Source organism: Mustelus asterias, chromosome 22 (assembly GCF_964213995.1).
Source record: "Mustelus asterias chromosome 22, sMusAst1.hap1.1, whole genome shotgun sequence".
Lineage (NCBI taxonomy): Eukaryota > Metazoa > Chordata > Chondrichthyes > Carcharhiniformes > Triakidae > Mustelus > Mustelus asterias.
Genome location: NC_135822.1, coordinates 32,368,947 through 32,387,394, shown reverse-complemented (window position 1 = coordinate 32,387,394; position 18,448 = coordinate 32,368,947). Strand labels below are relative to the sequence as shown.

The window sequence follows — 18,448 nt, the reverse complement described above, 5'->3', positions numbered from 1 at the left end:
TTGAGTTAGTGAAGTCAGGAACTGCTTTAACTCTGTTATCCTTTCCCAGCTGGTGCATACACGGGAGAGCCCAGGTTCCTTGGGACTTGGCGATGCACAGAAAAGACAACAAAGGCCCCGTACGCCTGCGCACAAAGTGGAAACACCAAAATGGTGCGAACACCCTGGGAGAAGTGAAGGCGACAGGGAGAGATCGAAAAAAACAGGAGAGAAGACAGGGAGAAGTAAAAACATCAAGGTTCCCAGTAAAGGAAGAAGACAGAGGTAAGAAAGAGGAACCAATGAAGTTAAAAGGTGAAACAGATTCCAATTAGAAAAGGGGTTACAAGGAACTGACCTTAAGTGAGGTGGGCTCGGGAGAAGTCCTAGTCATTGAAGAAACTCCAAAAGAAGCCCCGAAGATCAACACTGAAGGTTGGTAACTCTGTGCTGTGTAGTGTTGGAGTAAGGATACAACTTTGGAGGAGTAATTTTCAACTTGGCATGGCCAAAGAGCTGAAATTTTGCTTGTATGTTGATGCTCGAGGGCACTTATTTTGTAGTGTGGTGTGTATGACCACAGCTTGTCATGGATAAGTGCTTGAAGTGAAGTGAAGAACGGAACTTTGATTGAGATGCGGACAAAAGAACAAAACTTCAGGAGAAAAAAAGCAAAATTTGTACACAGACAGTGTAGTAACAGCTACTTGGCCTCTGGATTTTCGTGGACTGGTGATGCCTCTTGTCCTGTCCCAGAATGCCTAATTTGTAAGAAGCTCTCAAACACAGCAGTGGTACCAAGCAAGTTGAAACACCATTTCAATACAAAAAAAAATTACTCTCCAGCAAGGATATACAGTGCCTGAGGGAACAACATGTAAAGCAAAATCAATGGAAAATGGAGTGTGTGCGGGTTTCAGATAATGCGCAGAAGTCAAATGGCTGAGCTCGTAGGTAATGCTCCTTTCCACCCTTGGGAATGGCCTAAAATGTCATAACAATAATTGCATGTCACTTTTGCTGGTCCATTTGATGGTTACATGTTCTTAGTCATTATTGGTGCACACTCAAAGTGGCCAGAAGTGAGATCTACCACATCTGAACAAACCATTGAGAAACTTGGCGAATATTTTGTAAGGTTTGGTAAAATGGTACAGATTGTTAGCGATGATGGTTCACAGTTTATCTCACAAGAGTTTGAGGATTATCTCAAAGTAAATGGTATTCAGCATATAAAATCTGCACCTTATTATCTATCAACCAATGGATTAGCTCAAAGCTTCATACAATCCTTGAAGCATTATTTAAAAGCTTTATGAGAGCGACGTTTGTTATTAAGTTACGTGAATAGCTTTTTGGCATCTTATAGAAACACTACTCATGCGATTACCCAAAGTTTACCTGCATTCCTACTCTTAAAAAGATAGATAAGAACTTTTTTGATTTGTCATTACCTCCAGAAACTTCAGAGATAGTAGAATGTCAACAACAATCTCGAGCTGCTAGACAAGAAGTGAGAGCAAAACAATGCTCATTTCAACAAGGAGATTGAGTGTTAGTGCATAATTATGCAATGAGTGAGACATGGGCACCAGCCATAATTTTCACAAAAAACATGTTTCTTACATGGTTCAAACCGAAGATGGACTAGGTTGACAAACCTCATCTGTTCTTTTTGTTAAAACCCACAAATCCTAACACAGTTAGAACATTACATAATCCAGCCTAATTACTACCTCATCAATCCATTCTCAAACATCAGCAAAGTGATGAAAGGTGTCGTCAATAATCTGTTCATTGATACTCAGTTTGGGTTCTGCCGGGATCATCAGACTCTAGACATTAGAGTAGCCATGGTCCAAACATAGACTAAAAGTTGAAAACCAGAACTGAAGAGAAAGTAATTGCCCTTGACATCAAGGCAGCATTTGACCAAGTACAGAATCAAGAAGCCCTAGTAAAATTGAAGGCAAAATGGAAATGCCACAGGTTGGAGGCGTAACTAACTAAGGACCCAACGTTACAGGAGTTAATTGGCAATCTCTTCAGCCCAACCGTTTTCGGCTGTCTTCAATGATCTTGTCTCCATCCTAAGTTCAGAAGTGGGAATGCTATGGTGCACAGATGCATTTGCGACTCCTCAGATAATGAAACAGTCAATGCCTGCAGCAAGTGGGTAATCAGGAGATAGTCAGAGGGTGGAGAGGATGATGATAAGGGGGTCTGCAGGTGTCCGATCCATGAGTGGAAGGTGCCCCTAATGGGCGTCTACAACTGTTCCAGCCCAAGATCAAGTTTTTTTTAACTCTTCCAGTCTACCACCCTGAAATATCGAGTGCCCGCCAGCCTAAACGCTGACGTTGGTGGAGAAAAGGCCCCAAAGTGGCTCTTAAGGGCCTTACCAAGGCCTTGGGTGAGCTTCGGCATTGCCCAATATTCCATCAACACCATCTAGATTACTGTGCACCAGGAACTTAACTAGACTAGCAATATAAATACAGTGGAGCCCCGTTATAACACGACGATTGGGGTCCATAAAAGCGGGGTCGCACAAAATTTGCCAATTATTAGTGGGAAAAAAACGGGTCCGATGATACTACCGTGTTATATCCGATTTTGCGCTAAATCGGGGCACGTTAAATCGGGGCTCCACTGTACTGTGATAACAGCAGGTCATGGGTGGTTATTTTGTGATGAGTAACTCACCCTTTGATTCCCCTAAATTTTTTCCAACATCTACGAGGCAGTGATCAGGTATGTGATTGGATCTTCACTCATCTGGGGAATCCAACAACACGCAAGAAACTCAACACCAACCAAGATGTGGCAGCTTTTTGACGAGCAGCCCATTCACCGCCACCTTAAAATTCTGATCCCTACAGCCATGGGGTATGTAAAATTAGAGAAATGAATATGTGGCTCAAAGAATGATGCGGGAGAAGTGGGTATCAGTTTGTGGGACATTGGCATCAGTACTGGGGAAAGTGGGGGCTGTACCATTGGGACGGCCTATATTTGGACCATGCTGGACCAGCCTTCTTGTCGAAGGTATAACTAGGGAAGTAGAGAGGGCTTTAAAATAAAAAGAGTGGGGGTTGAGGGTTCAGTTGCTTGGAAAATTGGGAAGTCAAAGTTAAAGGTAGGAGTGCAGGTTAGTGATCAGTTGGAGTGTCAATAGAAAACTACAGAAAGGTGCAGATTATATGAACATTATATTACACCAAGGACTCATACAAGAACATTAACTAGAGGCACAGAGGGTTTAAAAAAATCAGGAGTATTTGAGAGAGCGGTGGCAAAGCATAGTGAAGGGGAACTTGATTGTCATAGTGTAGCAGGCTGGGACAGGAAATGTAAACAAAAAGATGCAGCACAGAGCAAATCTAGAGTTGTAAACTACTGTGAAAAAAAATCAAAGCTGAATGTACTTTATCTGACTGCACAAACATTTGCAACAAGATAGATGAGCACAGATTGCAACGCAAGAGTAGGTTTCAGAGCATTGCTGAGTCGTGATATAAAGGCAGTGGATAGTGATGTAGAATCGGTTTGGGTTGAAATCATGAATAGAAGGGGAAGGAAGACAAGGGTGGGAGTAGTCTATAGCAACCTGAAATGTGACCTCTCAAGAGGTCAGAGCATAAATGGGTAAATATCAAGTGCATGTTTGAAGGGAACTGCAATTATCATGGGAGATTTTAATCTGCATATTGATTGGACAAACCAAACTGACAAGGGTAGCAGAGCTGAAGAACTTGTGGAACCTACCCAGGAACAGGCTGTTGTAGGTTTGGTTTTGTGCAATGAAGAGGGATTAATAAAGGATCTTGTGGTCAAGGATCCTCCTAGGGGATAGTAACCACAATATAATAGAATTCCAGATACAGTTCAGGGTGAATGCCATAGATCCATAACCAATGTCTTTGACTTAAATAAGGGCAGTTATAATGGTATGAGGGAGGAATTGTCTAAGGTGAACTAGGTAAACAAACTAAGATACAGGTCATAGAATCCCTACAGTGCAGAAGGAGGCCATTCAGCCCATCGAATTTGAACTGACCACAATCCCACCCAGGCCCTTTTCCCATAACCCCACCTATTTACCCTGCTAATCCCCTGACACTAAGGGACAATTTTAGCATGACCAATCAACCTAACCTGCACATCTTTGGACTGTGGGAGGAAACCGGAGCACCCGGAGGAAACCCATGCAGACACGGGGAGAATGTGCAGATTCTGCACGAACAGTGACTCGAGGCCAGAATTGAACCCAGATCCCTGGAGCTGTGAGGCAGCAGTGCTAACCACTGTGCCACCATACCGCCCCAGTACATGAGCGGTGACAAATATTCAGACAGCTGCTCCAAAATTCTCAGCAGGGGTCTATCCCAATCAAAAAGAGAGATTCCACAAGAAAGAGACAAATTCCTTGGTTAACAAAGGAAGTGAATATAATGTTAAATTGAAAAGCAGGATATACAAAGTGGCAAGGGATAGTGATAGATCAGAGGACTGGATGCTTTTAGGATCCAGCAGCGTATCAGACTAAAGAGCTCATAAGAAGGGAGGGAATGAAGGTTGAGTGAAAACCTGAATGCAGCATTAAAACAAACAGTAAAAGTTTCTCTGGATAGAAAACAGGTGGCCAAGATAAATGTGGAACCTCTACTGAATGAGGCAAGTGAATTGATAACAGCAAACAAAGAAATGGTGGATATGCTAAATAAATGTTTTGCATCAGTCTTCACCGTGGAAGACATTGCAAATATCCCTAAGTTATGAGATGGACTGATTTCAAATAACATGGTAGAACCTACAAAAATCCCAATCACAAAAGGATAGAGTATTAGAGAAACTCAAGGGGCTAAAAGTGAACAAGTCACCAGGACCTGATGAACTGCACGCTCGGGTTTTAATGGAAGTGGCTGCAGAAACATTGGACCCATTGGTTGAAATTTTTCACAACTCGCTAAATTCTGGAGGGTACCAGACGATTGGAAAACAGCCAACATGACACCCTTCTTCAAAAAGGGAGAAGGGCTGAAGGCAGGGAGCTATAGGCCAGGTAGTTTAACATCTATTATTGGCAAGATGCTGGTGTCAATAATCAAAGAGGAAAAAGCTAATCATTTAGGAAAGATGAATAAAGTTAAACCTAAGCAACATGGCTTTATGAAAGGTGAATCACGTTTGACAAATCTGCTTGAATTGAGGATGTGACAGGAAGAGTAGATAGAGGGGAACCTGTAGATGTAGTGTATTTAGATTGCCAAAAGGCATTTGACAAGGTGCCACATAGGAGACTGGTGCATAAAGTAAAATATCATGGAAATGGAGAAAGTGTGTTAGCATGGATTGAAAACCGGCTGTCACATAGAAAATAGAGAGTTGGAATAAATGGGTCCTTTTCAGAGTGGAAAGATGTAACTAGTGGAGTATCGCAGGGATCAATTCTTGGCCTGCAATTGTTCACTATTTACATTAACGAGCTCGAGGAAGCTTTCCAAATTTGCCGATGATACGAAGATAGAGGGAAGGACATGTTGTGATGACGATATTGAGAGTCTGCAACACGATATAGATAGATTGGGTGACTGGGCTAAAACCTGCCAAGTGGAGTTTAATGTGGGGAAGTGTGAGCTCCTACACTTTGGTAGGAGGAATCAAAAAGCAGATTATCTAAATGGAGAGATACTACAGGTGAGTGACGTATAGAGGTATCTAGGTGTTAGAATCATAGAATCCCTACAGTGCAGAAAGAGGCCATCTGGCCCATCGAGTCTGCACCGACCACAATCCCACCCAGGCCCTACCTCCTTATCCCTATACATTTACCCGCTAATCCCTCTAACCTACGCATCTCAGGACACTAAGGGGCAATTTTAGCATGGCCAATCAACCTAACCCGCACATTTTTAGACTGTGGGAGGAAACCGGAGCACCTGGAGGAAACCCACGCAGACATGAGGAGAATGTGCAAACTCCACACAGACAGTGACCCAAGCCGGGAATCGAACCCAGGTCCCTGGAGCTGTGAAGCAGCAGTGCTAACCACTGTGCTACCATGCCGCCGTTCTAGTGCATGAATCACAAAAAGCTAACAGGCAGGTCCACCAAGTAGTTAAGGCATCAAATTGTATTTTGATCTTCATTGCAAAAGGATTGGAGTTTAAAAATAGGGAGGTTTTGTTGCAATTGTACAGAGTGTTGGTGAAGCCTCACCTGGAATATTGTGCACAGTTTTGGTCTCCTTACCTTAAAAAGGATATAGTAACATTGGAGGTAGTACAAAGGAGATTCACCAGGTTCATTCCTAGGATGAGAGGGTTGTCCTAACAAGAGAGACTAAAAAGTCTGGGTCTGTATTCCTTGAAGTTTAGAAGAGTGAGGGGTCACCTTATTCAGACAGGATAGATGGTGAGATGTTTTCACTAGTGGGAGAGTCTGGAACAAGGGGACATAGCTACAAGATAAAGGGCCATTCTCTTAAAACTAAGACACATAAAAATTTCTTCTCACAGAGGATGGTGAATTGCAGGAATTCTCTGCCCAAAGGGTAGTGGAGGCTGAATCATTAGAAGTATTTAAAGTGGAGGTGGATAAATACCTGATAGATTGAGGAATAGAGGGAAAATGGAGTTGAGGCCAGCACAGATGCACCATGATCATATTGAATGGCACGTCAGGTTGAAGGGTCTGGTGGGCACCAGACCCTTCAACCTGACCTGCCATTCAATTCTATTTCTTGTGTTGTGCTGCTGCTTTTGTGTGTACCATCTACAAGATGCAGTGCAGCAACTCTCCAAGGCATCCCTGACACCATCTTCTAAATCTGCGACCTCTACCTCTTAGAAGAACAAGGACAGCAGGCACATGGGAAAACCACTTCCTCTAAGTCACACATTGTACTGACTGTAAAACATATCGCCATTCTTTCATTGTCACTGGGTCAAAAATGTTTCACCATAGGGACAGCAACAGTTCAAGGCAGCTCAAACACCACCTCTCAAGGGCAATTAGAGACAGGAAATAAATGCTGGCCTTATCAACAACATCCACATCCATGAAATACACTGTTGGTTAGTAATGGATCCATGACCTTACCCGAGCATGTGACACAGGAAATGCCCTCTGCACTGAGGTTATACTTGAGGTCGAGCAGGACCTGAATATTGGTATCAGGGCTGAAGAGCAGAGGTGTTCTGCTGGCTGCTCGTAGTTGGATTGCAAATCCTATGGATATTACCAGGGTAATAATGTAAAGGCCTGAAAGGATGAAACATAAAACCGATCAACAAAGAAATGTGTCTTTTTACTTAGAAAATAGTCAGTTTCATTTTTTAAAAAGTTATCTATGTTTTCCATATGTAAGAGTGCAAATTAACTGATCCCACAGATCTGATGAGGAGCTGCGCTTGAGCAAAAGTTGGGGGAATTGATATTGTGTCATCACTCCATCCCTAAACTCTGCTGCATTTTTGTAATTAGTGAATTTAGCATATTGTTTTGAAAATGAATGTCTTGAAATTACACATTTTAATAAGGCGTTAGCATCTTCACAGTGGATAAAAAAAATTACAACCTTAAAGTAAGAACCAGGACATTCAGAAGTGAAATCAAGAAACACTGGGTCCCCGTATCTTCCATTGGAGTGGCAATTGAGTCAGATTGCCACTCCATTCATAATTACTTACCTTGAAATCCAGCTGCTTTTATCTCGCCCAACATTTCGACTCAGGCCAGGCAAAATCTGTGTGGTGCATGGGAGGGGGAGTAAGTACAATAGTTATCCAGAAGCTAAAAGTGGTTTTAATTCTTCTAACTTTTTCTGAGTGACTATTACTGTAAACCAGCAGGAACCATCTGAAGTTTGCGAACTCAATTGCAGTCCTTACCTGGGAACCTTCAGGAGTGAAGTGGGATGGTGTTGGGGTGTGTCCCCAGTACATCTTTGGGGTGCCCCCAGTTATGCTACCATGGAGATTGGAAGTTACAGGCCAAAGCTTGTAGAATTCTCCCCAATAGGCTGTTGCTTCTGGCCTTTTGAAACTTTCAAGACTGAGGTCAATAGGTTTATTAATTGGGGAAAGATGTGAAAGGGATATGGAGCAAAGGTAGATAAGTGGGGTTGAAATACAGATCAGCCATTATCTAATTGAATAGCAGAACAGGTTTGAAAATCTGAATGATCTACTTAGGTTTCTATGTTTATATTAATATGAACCCATTAGTTTATACGTTTTGCAAGGATCACTCATGACAGGGAAATTTGCAATCTAACCTGTCAATGTTTACATGCTAATCATAGAATTTTAAACTCAACAAGCAAAGAGTATAGGTTTACAGTATGTTTCCATCAGTCCATATGCAACATTTACACATATGAGAAGGAGTAATATTATCCCATTGACTCCCAAGATTGATGCTTTCCTAAAATTCTGCAAAGAGACCCAAGCTAAGGTGGGGGTGACAAATATATACAAATTGTGGAGATGACTGGCTGCCAGAATGTAGTCTTCTAGGAAGCAATTCTCTCTAGTTGAATTGCTTGACAATACTTGGACTACCACTCAATTCAATATCAGGCCCCTGGGAGCCAGTGGCCTCCATCCCTCACCACTGCAACCATATTCTGTTTATTATAGTGGTTGAGTGAAATGGCAATTCTTTGGGTCCAGTATTTTTCACCTGTACTACACATAGGCCTAGACAGTCAGCATTAAATGATTTCTCTACAAGAATCAACTAGCTGATGAATCTTGACATTCCATAATGTCAAATATATTAACCTAAATAGCAGTACTTAACCTGCAGCCCTTATTTTATTCTGAAAAGCCTCCTACAATTTTTTCAAAGATTTTAGGCTTTGTTGCTTTTGCATACACTGAAATTTCATTAACCCTTGAAATATATTATACACTGAAGAGGAATTAGAAGAAAAATCCAATAATGTCTTGAATATTAAAGAATATTGTCTTGTACATTGAAGATTCATGAGGGAACAGCTTTGGCATCTGAAAAACTTTCAATTGAGATATCCTTGGCCAGTTGAGAACACAAGCAAACAAGCAGCAGAAGTGCAAATTGGATCGATTGCTGACAGAAACAAAAAGCTTCTTCAACCAATGGTGCAATTATCATTTAATTGCTTCCAGCCATGTGTGAAATCCATCACAGGTGAAAGAGAGGAGAAATTATACCTTTCACACCCACAGAAACAAAAGGGACATTGACTGATCCCACACTCCAAGTTCCACTAGAGCTGGTAGTTCTTTCTCAGATTTGTGTTTTCTTCAAGTGTGGCTTCCCAGGTAGGATTAGTGAATTTACCCAAATGTCATATTTTTCAAATGGAATGAAATTCAAAAAGAAATCATAAATCAACTAACTGTGAAGAGTTGATTCAACAGAAGAATACTGAAATAATAAAAGAAGCAATTTCTGTTCCCACTGTGCACAGCAGACATGCGTTAAGCTTCAGTGTGTTTATTTTCAGATGATCAAACAAAAATAATGAAAGAAAATTCCCCCAACAAATCCCATGAACTGAATTGTTAAGTAGAAATAGGAAACTCTGTTGTGGATCATAAGTTTCAAAACCATCATAAAATTATCTTTGTTAATATTCCAGACTCCTCTGTATTACGCACACTCCCTGTTCCACTAAGAAATTAAAACAGCTTGAAGAAACATAGCTTTGATAATTAATTCTGAGAGCCAGTGATTTGTCAATTGCATGAAGCAATGGAAAAATTCAGCAATTTTAAAAGATAAAAGTTGAATAGAGGAAATTATCAGTGATGCCAGTGACCAGATCAATGTTGGAAAATCAGGCACTCCTACTATACTCCTTAATACACCTATGACGTGTGGCCAAATTCCCCTCCAACTCGATTTTCAAGTTTGCTGACGACCACTGTAGTGGGTTGGATCTCAAACAATGACGAGACAGAGTACAGGTATGAGATAGAGAATCTGGTGAACTGGTGCTGCAACAATAATCTCTCCCTCGATGTCAACAAAATAAAGGAGATTGTCATCGACTTCAGGAAGCGAAGTGGAGAACTACTGTGCCCCTGTCTACATCAACGGGGACGAAGTAGAAATGGTTGACAGCTTCAAATTCTTAGATGTCCAGATCACCAACAACCTGTTCTGGTCCCCCCATGCCGACAGTATAGTTAAGAAAGCCCACTTTCTCAGAAGACGAAGGAAATTTGGCATGTCAGCTATGACTCTCACCAACTTTTACAGATGCAACATAGAAAGCATTCTTTCTGGTTGTATCACAGCTTGGTATGGTTCCTGCTCTGCCCAAGACCGCAAGAAACTACAAAAAGTCATGAATGTAGCCCAATCCATCATGCAAACCAGCCTCCAACCATTGACTCTGTCTACACTTCCTGCTACCTTGGCAAAGCAGGCAGCATAATTGAGGACCCCACGCACCCCGGACATTCTCTCTTCCACCTTCTTCTGTCGGGAAAAAGAAACAAAAGTCTGAGGTCACATACCAACCGACTCAAGAACAGCTTCTTCCCTGCTGCCATCAGACTTTTGAATGGACCTACCTTGCATTAAGTTGATCTTTCTCTACACCTTAGCTATGACTGTAACACTACATTCTGCACTCTCTCGTTTCCTTCTCTATGAACGGTATGCTTTGTCTGTATAGTGCGCAAGAAACAATACTTTTCACTGTATACTAATACATGTGACAATAACAAATCTAATCAAATAGTGCTTTTAGCATTTAACGACTGGTGGTTCCTGGCCATTGCCCTTGCTGTGGCTCTCATCGCTGCTCCCTTAAATCCAAAGGACACAGACTTAAATGGATATGGCAGCCAACTGGTTTAGCCATTCATCACCAGATCTGACAGGATCATAGAGTAATGTCAGGACCTAATGCATTCTTATCTATCTATTCATAGCCATACAATTACGATCATTGTTTCTTTCCCCACTCTCACATCTGTTACCTCTGGTGTTCCAAGGATTCTTAGCCCTTTCATATTTCTCATCTACATACTGCCCCTAAATGACGTCATCCAAAAACACTGTTAGTTTCCATCTGTATGTCCGTGTTATCCAATTCTACTTCACCCCTATCTTGTTTGAACATTCTAAACTATTGGACTGCTTATCTAACATCCAATATCAGATGACCAGACATTTCTTCCAATTTAATATTGGAAAGGCTGAAGCCACTGTCTTTGGTCCCCACTCCAAACTCTGGTTTGTCACTTGAGATTCCATCCCCTTTTCGCACTGTAATCTTTGTAAATGTGAAGTCACCTAGAACTGCTAATTTCCACCAACTGCTACTCACCCTTGTGTTCACTGACCTACACTAACTCCCAGTTAAACAGGGCCTTGTGCCAGGATTCTCTGGCTGACCCACAACATTTTCCTTGGTGGCAGGAGACGATGCGCCATGGTTGGCCATGCTTTTGGCCAGCAATCCCCATATCTCCTTACGTAGCTGTGTCATATTTTATTTTATGATAGTCTGTAAATTCCTTGGAATGGCAATCAGTGATGGATTACCATTTTGGAGGGACTTCTCCTTGTTGAAATTGGAATGGTGGGGAGACCCGAGGTGGGTGGAGGGTGGGGGGGTGCAGTTGGAAGGGGGAGGGTGGGAGTCGGAATGACGGGAGACCTGTGGGGAAGTGAAGTTGGAATAAGGGGGCAGAGTCAAAACAGGAGAAGACTGGTGGGTGGGGGGGGGGTGGGGGGGGGGGGGGGGGGGGGAGAGGGGTCAACGAAATGGAATGGGGTGAACTGGGGAATAGGGGGGGTAAACTGGGATGGTAGACTCAAACCCAGAGGAGGATTCTGGAGTTGGATTAGGAGGAGGGAGCAGCAGAGTGTCACGGTTGGACTTGGAGGGAGGTTGGGGTGGAGGGGGGCTGGTTGGTTGGATCATGAGAGAAGCTGGGCTGTGGGGGGAAGGGGTCAGAGTTGGGCCTGGGAGGGGGATCCGGTATTGGATCCAGTCAGGCCAGGTGATTGCCTGTTTGAGGGTGGAGGCGTCCTCTGGGTGCTCGTGGGTTTGGGGGCAGTTTCCCGTGTGGGGCCTGGTCCAGGTGTTTGAAATAGCTACTCCAGACGGCATCTTTTCCTTCTAACTCTTCCAGTGTAACCATTAGAGTAAAACTGGCAGAAATGATTGAAGTTAGCAACTTAAATCTCTTTGTCAGATGGTTCCCAGCTCAGCACAATTATCTAGGGGAAATTAGCCCATGGGAATCTCCTAGAGGGATTCCCCAGTGCGTCTCTGGGGCATCCCCCAAATGTGATGCTGCAGAACCAGGAGGTTATAGGTCTCTATGGAGTGCTTTGGGATGTTTTATTACATTAAAGGTGCGAGATAAAAACAATCCTTATAGCAATTTCTACATTACAACTGTGACGCCACTTCAATAAAAGTACCTTAATTGGTTGTAAAGTGCTTAGGGACATCCTGAGGCCATGAAAGACATGAATAAATGCAGGATTTTTTCTTTTCACACTCATGTTGAAAAAATGAATACTGATAACATGCACACTGTTTCTTCAAGTGTATAAGATCACTATTTTCCTCTGACGCTTGCTAATGTTCTGATCTCTCCATTTGGATTGAAATGTCAACAGTTCAACAATAACCTATGTAAATTCTTACCTAAAATAATCCATTTATTTTTGACCGCAGGAAGTACAACAAAATGGTAAAGTACGTCCTGCAGTCTTGCTATCAGTTGACCAGGGTTATGTCTTTCGTCTTCCGATGGAAATGCCTCCGGCACCAGTGACACCAAAGGGACGTCCCCATTATCCAAGGAAGCTTTAGAAAAAAAGTAATATATTATTTTAATGAGATGCATATATGTGAAAATATATCTGGCAAAACTTTACATTTTTAAAAATAATTTATTTGCAAGGATGCTGCAAGGAATCATGCTGTAAAATAATCTATTCTTTTCATTAGTTGCAACGTGGCCTTTCACAAAGACTAAAAAAGATTAATATGATGAAAATGGTGCACTACTTCTGACAAGAAACCAGTGAACTTGCCGTAATGTCTTCACAAAGATTTCTGTAAAATGGGAATCATGTAATAGATTTTAGTTTGCTAAGATGTCATAGAATGCCTCCAGTGCAGAAGGAGACCATTTGGCCCATCAAGTCTACATCAACTCTTTGACAGAGCATTCACCCTGATCCTATTCCTGTAACCCCACACACTTATCCTGCTAACCCCTCTGACCGACACATCTTAGGACACTAAGGGACAATTTACATGGCCAATCCACCTAACCTGTTCATCTTAGTACTGTGGGAGGAAACTGGAGCACCCAGAGGAAATCCATACAGACACGGGGAGAACGTGCAAACTCCACAAATGTCTCCAACAATTTTAATATGCTGCAAAGCAGGAAAAACAGGAATTCTCCCAGTGTCCTGGCATCACTTCTCCCTCAACCAATAGCACTAACAAGCAACTGGATAAACTGGCCAGTTTGTGGGATGTTACTGGTACTGAATGGCGATTGTATTTGCTGGCAGAACAGTCAATGCACACCAAGTACTTCATTGAGTGAAGCACTTCAAGAAATTTCTATGTGCTAGGATATTATATTAATGTATTCCATACTTCATCATTGTATTGTGCTTTGTATATTTTAATCACATGCATGTTACGAAACAAGAGTTTCATTATAAATTAATCTTCAGGAAGAAAAGAGATACCTGCTTCTTCCTCAACTGATAGAAGTGGTATGTCATCATCCAAGTATTGTAATATCCCACCAATCGCCAATGAATCCTGGTCTGTGACTAGAAGTGAATCATCACACTCTCCTGAATCCTGTGATATGTTGCTAGCTTTCTTCTTACACATATGTTGGCAGCTGAAATAGAGGTTTAAAATGAAATATTCTATCAGAGCTCAGGGTTTCCAATTCAAATAAATTTTAATGCCTGTAACGATTGGAATAATTCAGCACACAACAAAAAGTGAACGCAGGAACGTTCTGCACAACTCATTATAGTTAGGCTGTGTTGCAGTGTTCATGTGTTGAAAGTCAAAATTTGTATCCCAATAGCTACCAGATTATCTGGGAGAAGTGCTTTCACACTTGCATCTCTCGTCGGTCACAAAATACGCAAGAAAATCATCTGGTGATAGACTAGTCAAAGACCTGGTGTAAACAGAATAAGATGCTAGGAAATACAAGAAGAAACAGAATTCTTCAGAGACTGCAGTCGTGTAGTGTATATGCTGGCCAGGCTCTACTTAGAAATTGGTCGCAGCGGAGACTTTCGGAAGGACAGTACAAAACACTATAGGGATGTCCTCAAAATATCACTCAAGAGGCTAAACAGCCCCACTGACTCAGAGGTCCCTGGGCTGTGACTGACCATAATGAAAAAGGTTAATTCAGGAAGGCATGGTGGCACAGTGGTTAGCATTGCTGCCTTACAACTCCAGGGACCCGGATTCGATTCCAGCCTTGAGTGACTGTGTGGAGTTCTCCCCGTGTCTTTGTGGATTTCCTCTGGATGCTTTGGCTTCCTCCCACAGTCCAAAAATGTGCAGGCTATGCTAAATTGCCCCTTTGTTTCCAAAGATGTGTAGGTTAGGTGGATTAGCCATGGTTGTGGGGAAAGGGCGATGTGGCTGGGCCTGGGTAAGAAGTTCTTTTGGAGAGTTGGTATAGATTTGTTGGGCTGAATGGCTTCCTTCTGCACATTAAATTCTATGGAAGGCACTGAACACATTCAGGGACTACACTGGAAACGTGCAGATGGGCACAAACTTCCAAATAACTTATCTATCTGATGCTTCAAGCATCACCCATCTTGTATGTAGCACAGTCTGCAAATTGTGCATTGGACTTATCAGCGATCACAGAACCCACTCATCAATCTTGAGGGACTACCTAAGGAGGAGGAAATGTTCATCCCAGAAGAATGAATATCTAATGACTGCCTCCTTGGGGACCACTGTCAAACCTGAAGTCCCACAGATCCTAGTTTGAAAGCCTGCGGACTACGTTAATAGCTTGCACCATTAATTGGTTTGAGTATCAGATTCTGACAGGTGTTGTAACTTTGGGGTGATTTGCCCCCCCTTCCCACTGCGGGGTCATCCAGTCTCACGACAGTGCACCTCTGCTGTGGGTTTCCCAGTGGCGGGGAGTGGCTTCAATGGAAATCCCATTGACAGCAGCAGGACCAGAAGATCCCACTGCTAGCCAAAAGAACGCTGCCTCCTGCTGCCGAGAAACACACTCTGTGTATGTTTGTGGGGGGGGGATTCTCCTTTAAGCAATGCATAGATTAGTGAAGGTAACTTTTAATTATACATGCACTGTTTGAAATCCCTGGGTGCTGTAGTAACTACTTGCTAAAGGATAAATGACTGATTGAGAGCCCGTCACAATACTGAAAGACCTTGATCACAACGGAGAACCTATTGTGAAAGTAATGGAACCATCCAAAAATCTAAGTCCTGTCCCGAAAACGGCACTTCCCATATTTACAGGGTAGGATGTGGAATGGAGCCTGGGCAGGTTTCTCCCATGCACCTTTGACGGTGGCAACTGGCCATTTAAATCATCAGCTGCCTTCACTCTAGTCTGATTTTTGAGGCGAAGCATTGTGGATTCTTTAGTATGCAAAGTAGACCTGGTAAAAACAATTCTGAATTCAGTGTTTTCTTTGGATAGTCACCTTTAGAGAGGTAGGGTATTCCTGTGCAATTTGCTTTAAAATTTTATTCACAGCCCCAGAAGTGGTGAAAAAAAATCCAACTGACTTCCCTTAACCCAAGGGAGTAGGAGGATGGAGTTCCTGGTCTTGCAGAACAATTACATTTGCCCCTACTGACTTGTGCACCCAGGTGCACATTGTGCTGAGAAGGGAACATACTGCTCTGTGCAAAGGAGCGTGGAAGGGGCGGCACAGTGGTTAGCACTGCTGTCTCATATCGCCAGGGACCTGGGTTCAATTTCCGGCTTGGTCACTTCAGTGTGGAGTTTGCACATTCTCCCAGTGTCTACATGTCTCCAATTTCCTCCCACAGTCTGAAAGACATGCTGATTAGGTGCATTGACCTGAACAGGTGCCGGAGTGTGGCGACTAGGGGAATTTCACTTTAACGTCATTGCAGTGTTAATGTAAGCCTTACTTGTTACTAATAAATAAACTTTTAAAATAAATAAACTTTAAACAAAAGATGGGTGTGGTACCCTCACACATTGAGGCAACAAAAGACAGTCACTCTGACCAGCCGGAGTCCATAGCTGGGGCAGAAGGTCAGGAGGAAGAGGCTGCCTGCTGTTCACCAGGAAGAAAGAGAAACAGGATAACTAGATACTACCTATGGGAAGGGTATCCAGATTTTGAACATCCAACCTCAAAATGACAGAGAATCAATATCAAAGGCGATTTAGGCTAAACCATAAGATGGTGACTGACATATGTCACATGCTCCAGCAGCAACCTGAGCTACAATCCATTGACCCCAATGCCCTGCCAGTGGCAGTAAAGACAAATGTTGCCCTCAACCCTTATGCCTCAGGATCATCCCAGAGATCATCAAAAAACATGTCTGGTACATCCCTTTCAGGGTGGCACAATGGCACAGTCGTTAGCACTGCTAGCTCACAGCACCAGGGACCTGGGTTCGATTTCCAGCCTGGGTCACTGTCGTGCGTTCTCCCCATGTCTGTGTGGGTTTCCTCTGGGTGCTCCAGTTTCCTCCCACAGTCCGAAAGATTTGTTGTTAGATGCATTGGCCATGCTAAATTCTCTCTCGGTGTACCCGAACAGGCGCCAGAATGTGGCGACTAGGGGATTTTCACAGTAACTTCATTGCGGTGTTAATGTAAGTTTACTTGTGGCACTAATAAATAAACTTAAACAGATACACATTAAGACTGTAACTAATGCACTGGTTGGTCGTGTGGGAAAGCACATTAACTTCCTCATAGATTTGGCATCTCAGATGCAGAAAGCCTCAGCCTTTGTCCAATTAGCAGGCTTCCCTCAGGTGAAGGGTGTTACTGATTGCCCCCATATCAAAATGCGACCAGCTTTACCAACCAGAAGTCCTTCCAGTTAATCAATGTACACATAGTTTGTGACTACCACAAGATCTTCCTTCAAGGTTCCCTGGTAGCAACCATGACTCATACAGACTAAGCAGTTCCCAACTCCCTCAGTTATTTGAGCCATCAACACAGACCTGTGGTTGGTTCCGAGGGCTACCCCTGAAGAACTTGGATAATGACCCCCTTGAGGAGCCCACAAAGGCACAGCACAACTACAACAGAAATCATGTCATTACCAGGAGGACCATTCAGCAGGCAATTAGCACTTTACAAATGTGCCTCAGTTGCCTCACCCAAGTGGACCTCTGCAATGTGCTCCAGCAAGGATATCACAAATAGTGGTGCTGTGCTACATGCGCGTAATATTGTTCAGTGGAGTGAGATACAAAACGATGACGATGCCATGGGCAGAGCTCCAACCTTGGAGGAGGAGGAAAATGAGGATGATAAAGGAGGAGGAGGAAGAAGTCCTTGTCCATTCAGAAAATTCCAAAATGGATGAGGATAAGGAGACCATCAATGGCAGAGCAGCTGAGTGGCATGGCCATATAGCTCGGGATGACTCTGTGTAGGAGTAGATCATCACCAGATGGGTTCCTGTGCAAAAATGATTCTCATAAGGTCTTCTGATATCACAGTTGCCATCAGCCAGTCCCTGGTGACTTACACCCACCTAACTAACTTTGTACATTCATTCCACAGTTACTCAAGGGACTGCGCACCCCCAAAATTGAGATAATAAACATCAATGAGTTGGATTAAGTCACATTCATATGCTGAAACCCTCACCATCATAACCACAGGCAAACTATGCAATAGTTCCATATGCCATAGTCCATATGCAAACTAACATGGCAATAAGTCATTCACAACCTGGTCCCGCACACAAACACCAATAATCGCCGATGAGGGGTGCATGCCCCAAAATTGTCCATAATAAAACTATGCCCACAATGCTGAGAGTGATACAACATCAGAATTCCAACCCTATATATGTGGAAAGGATTGAATGTTGTAGCATTCATGCAGCTAAGTCATCTCGTGCCCGAGGAGCCCATAATTCCAACTACAGCTCTTTGAAAGAACTTGCATATCATTCATTCTGGCCAAAGGTCCAGTTTCCAATGTGGGCGCCAACATTCCTGGCTTCCATATACCTCTGCTTACTGCACAAAGTGCATTCTGTGATACCTGGAATGCGGTAGCTGAAGTAGTGGGCACAGCGGACGGCCAATATTATCTGCACGATTTACACAGCCTCTCGAATGGTGGTGGCTACACTTCAGTCAATGTGCAACACTGCAATGCAGATGAATCCAATACTCATGTTTGATATGCACCTGTTTGTGATTCTGATCATTGCGCCT

General features: G+C 42.9%; 1 protein-coding gene across 1 annotated transcript in view; it reads right to left on the bottom strand.

Moving 5' to 3' along the window:
- disp3 (dispatched RND transporter family member 3) overlaps positions 1 to 18,448 on the bottom strand; it is a 249,008-nt gene that overhangs the window by 98,121 nt on the left and 132,439 nt on the right. The window contains exons 10-12 of the mRNA XM_078239103.1: positions 13,714 to 13,789; positions 12,647 to 12,808; positions 7,084 to 7,245 (exon numbers count right to left, since the gene is read on the bottom strand). Coding sequence (XP_078095229.1) covers positions 7,084 to 7,245; positions 12,647 to 12,808; positions 13,714 to 13,789 — 400 coding nt within the window. The remainder of the gene's footprint in view (positions 1 to 7,083; positions 7,246 to 12,646; positions 12,809 to 13,713; positions 13,790 to 18,448) is intronic.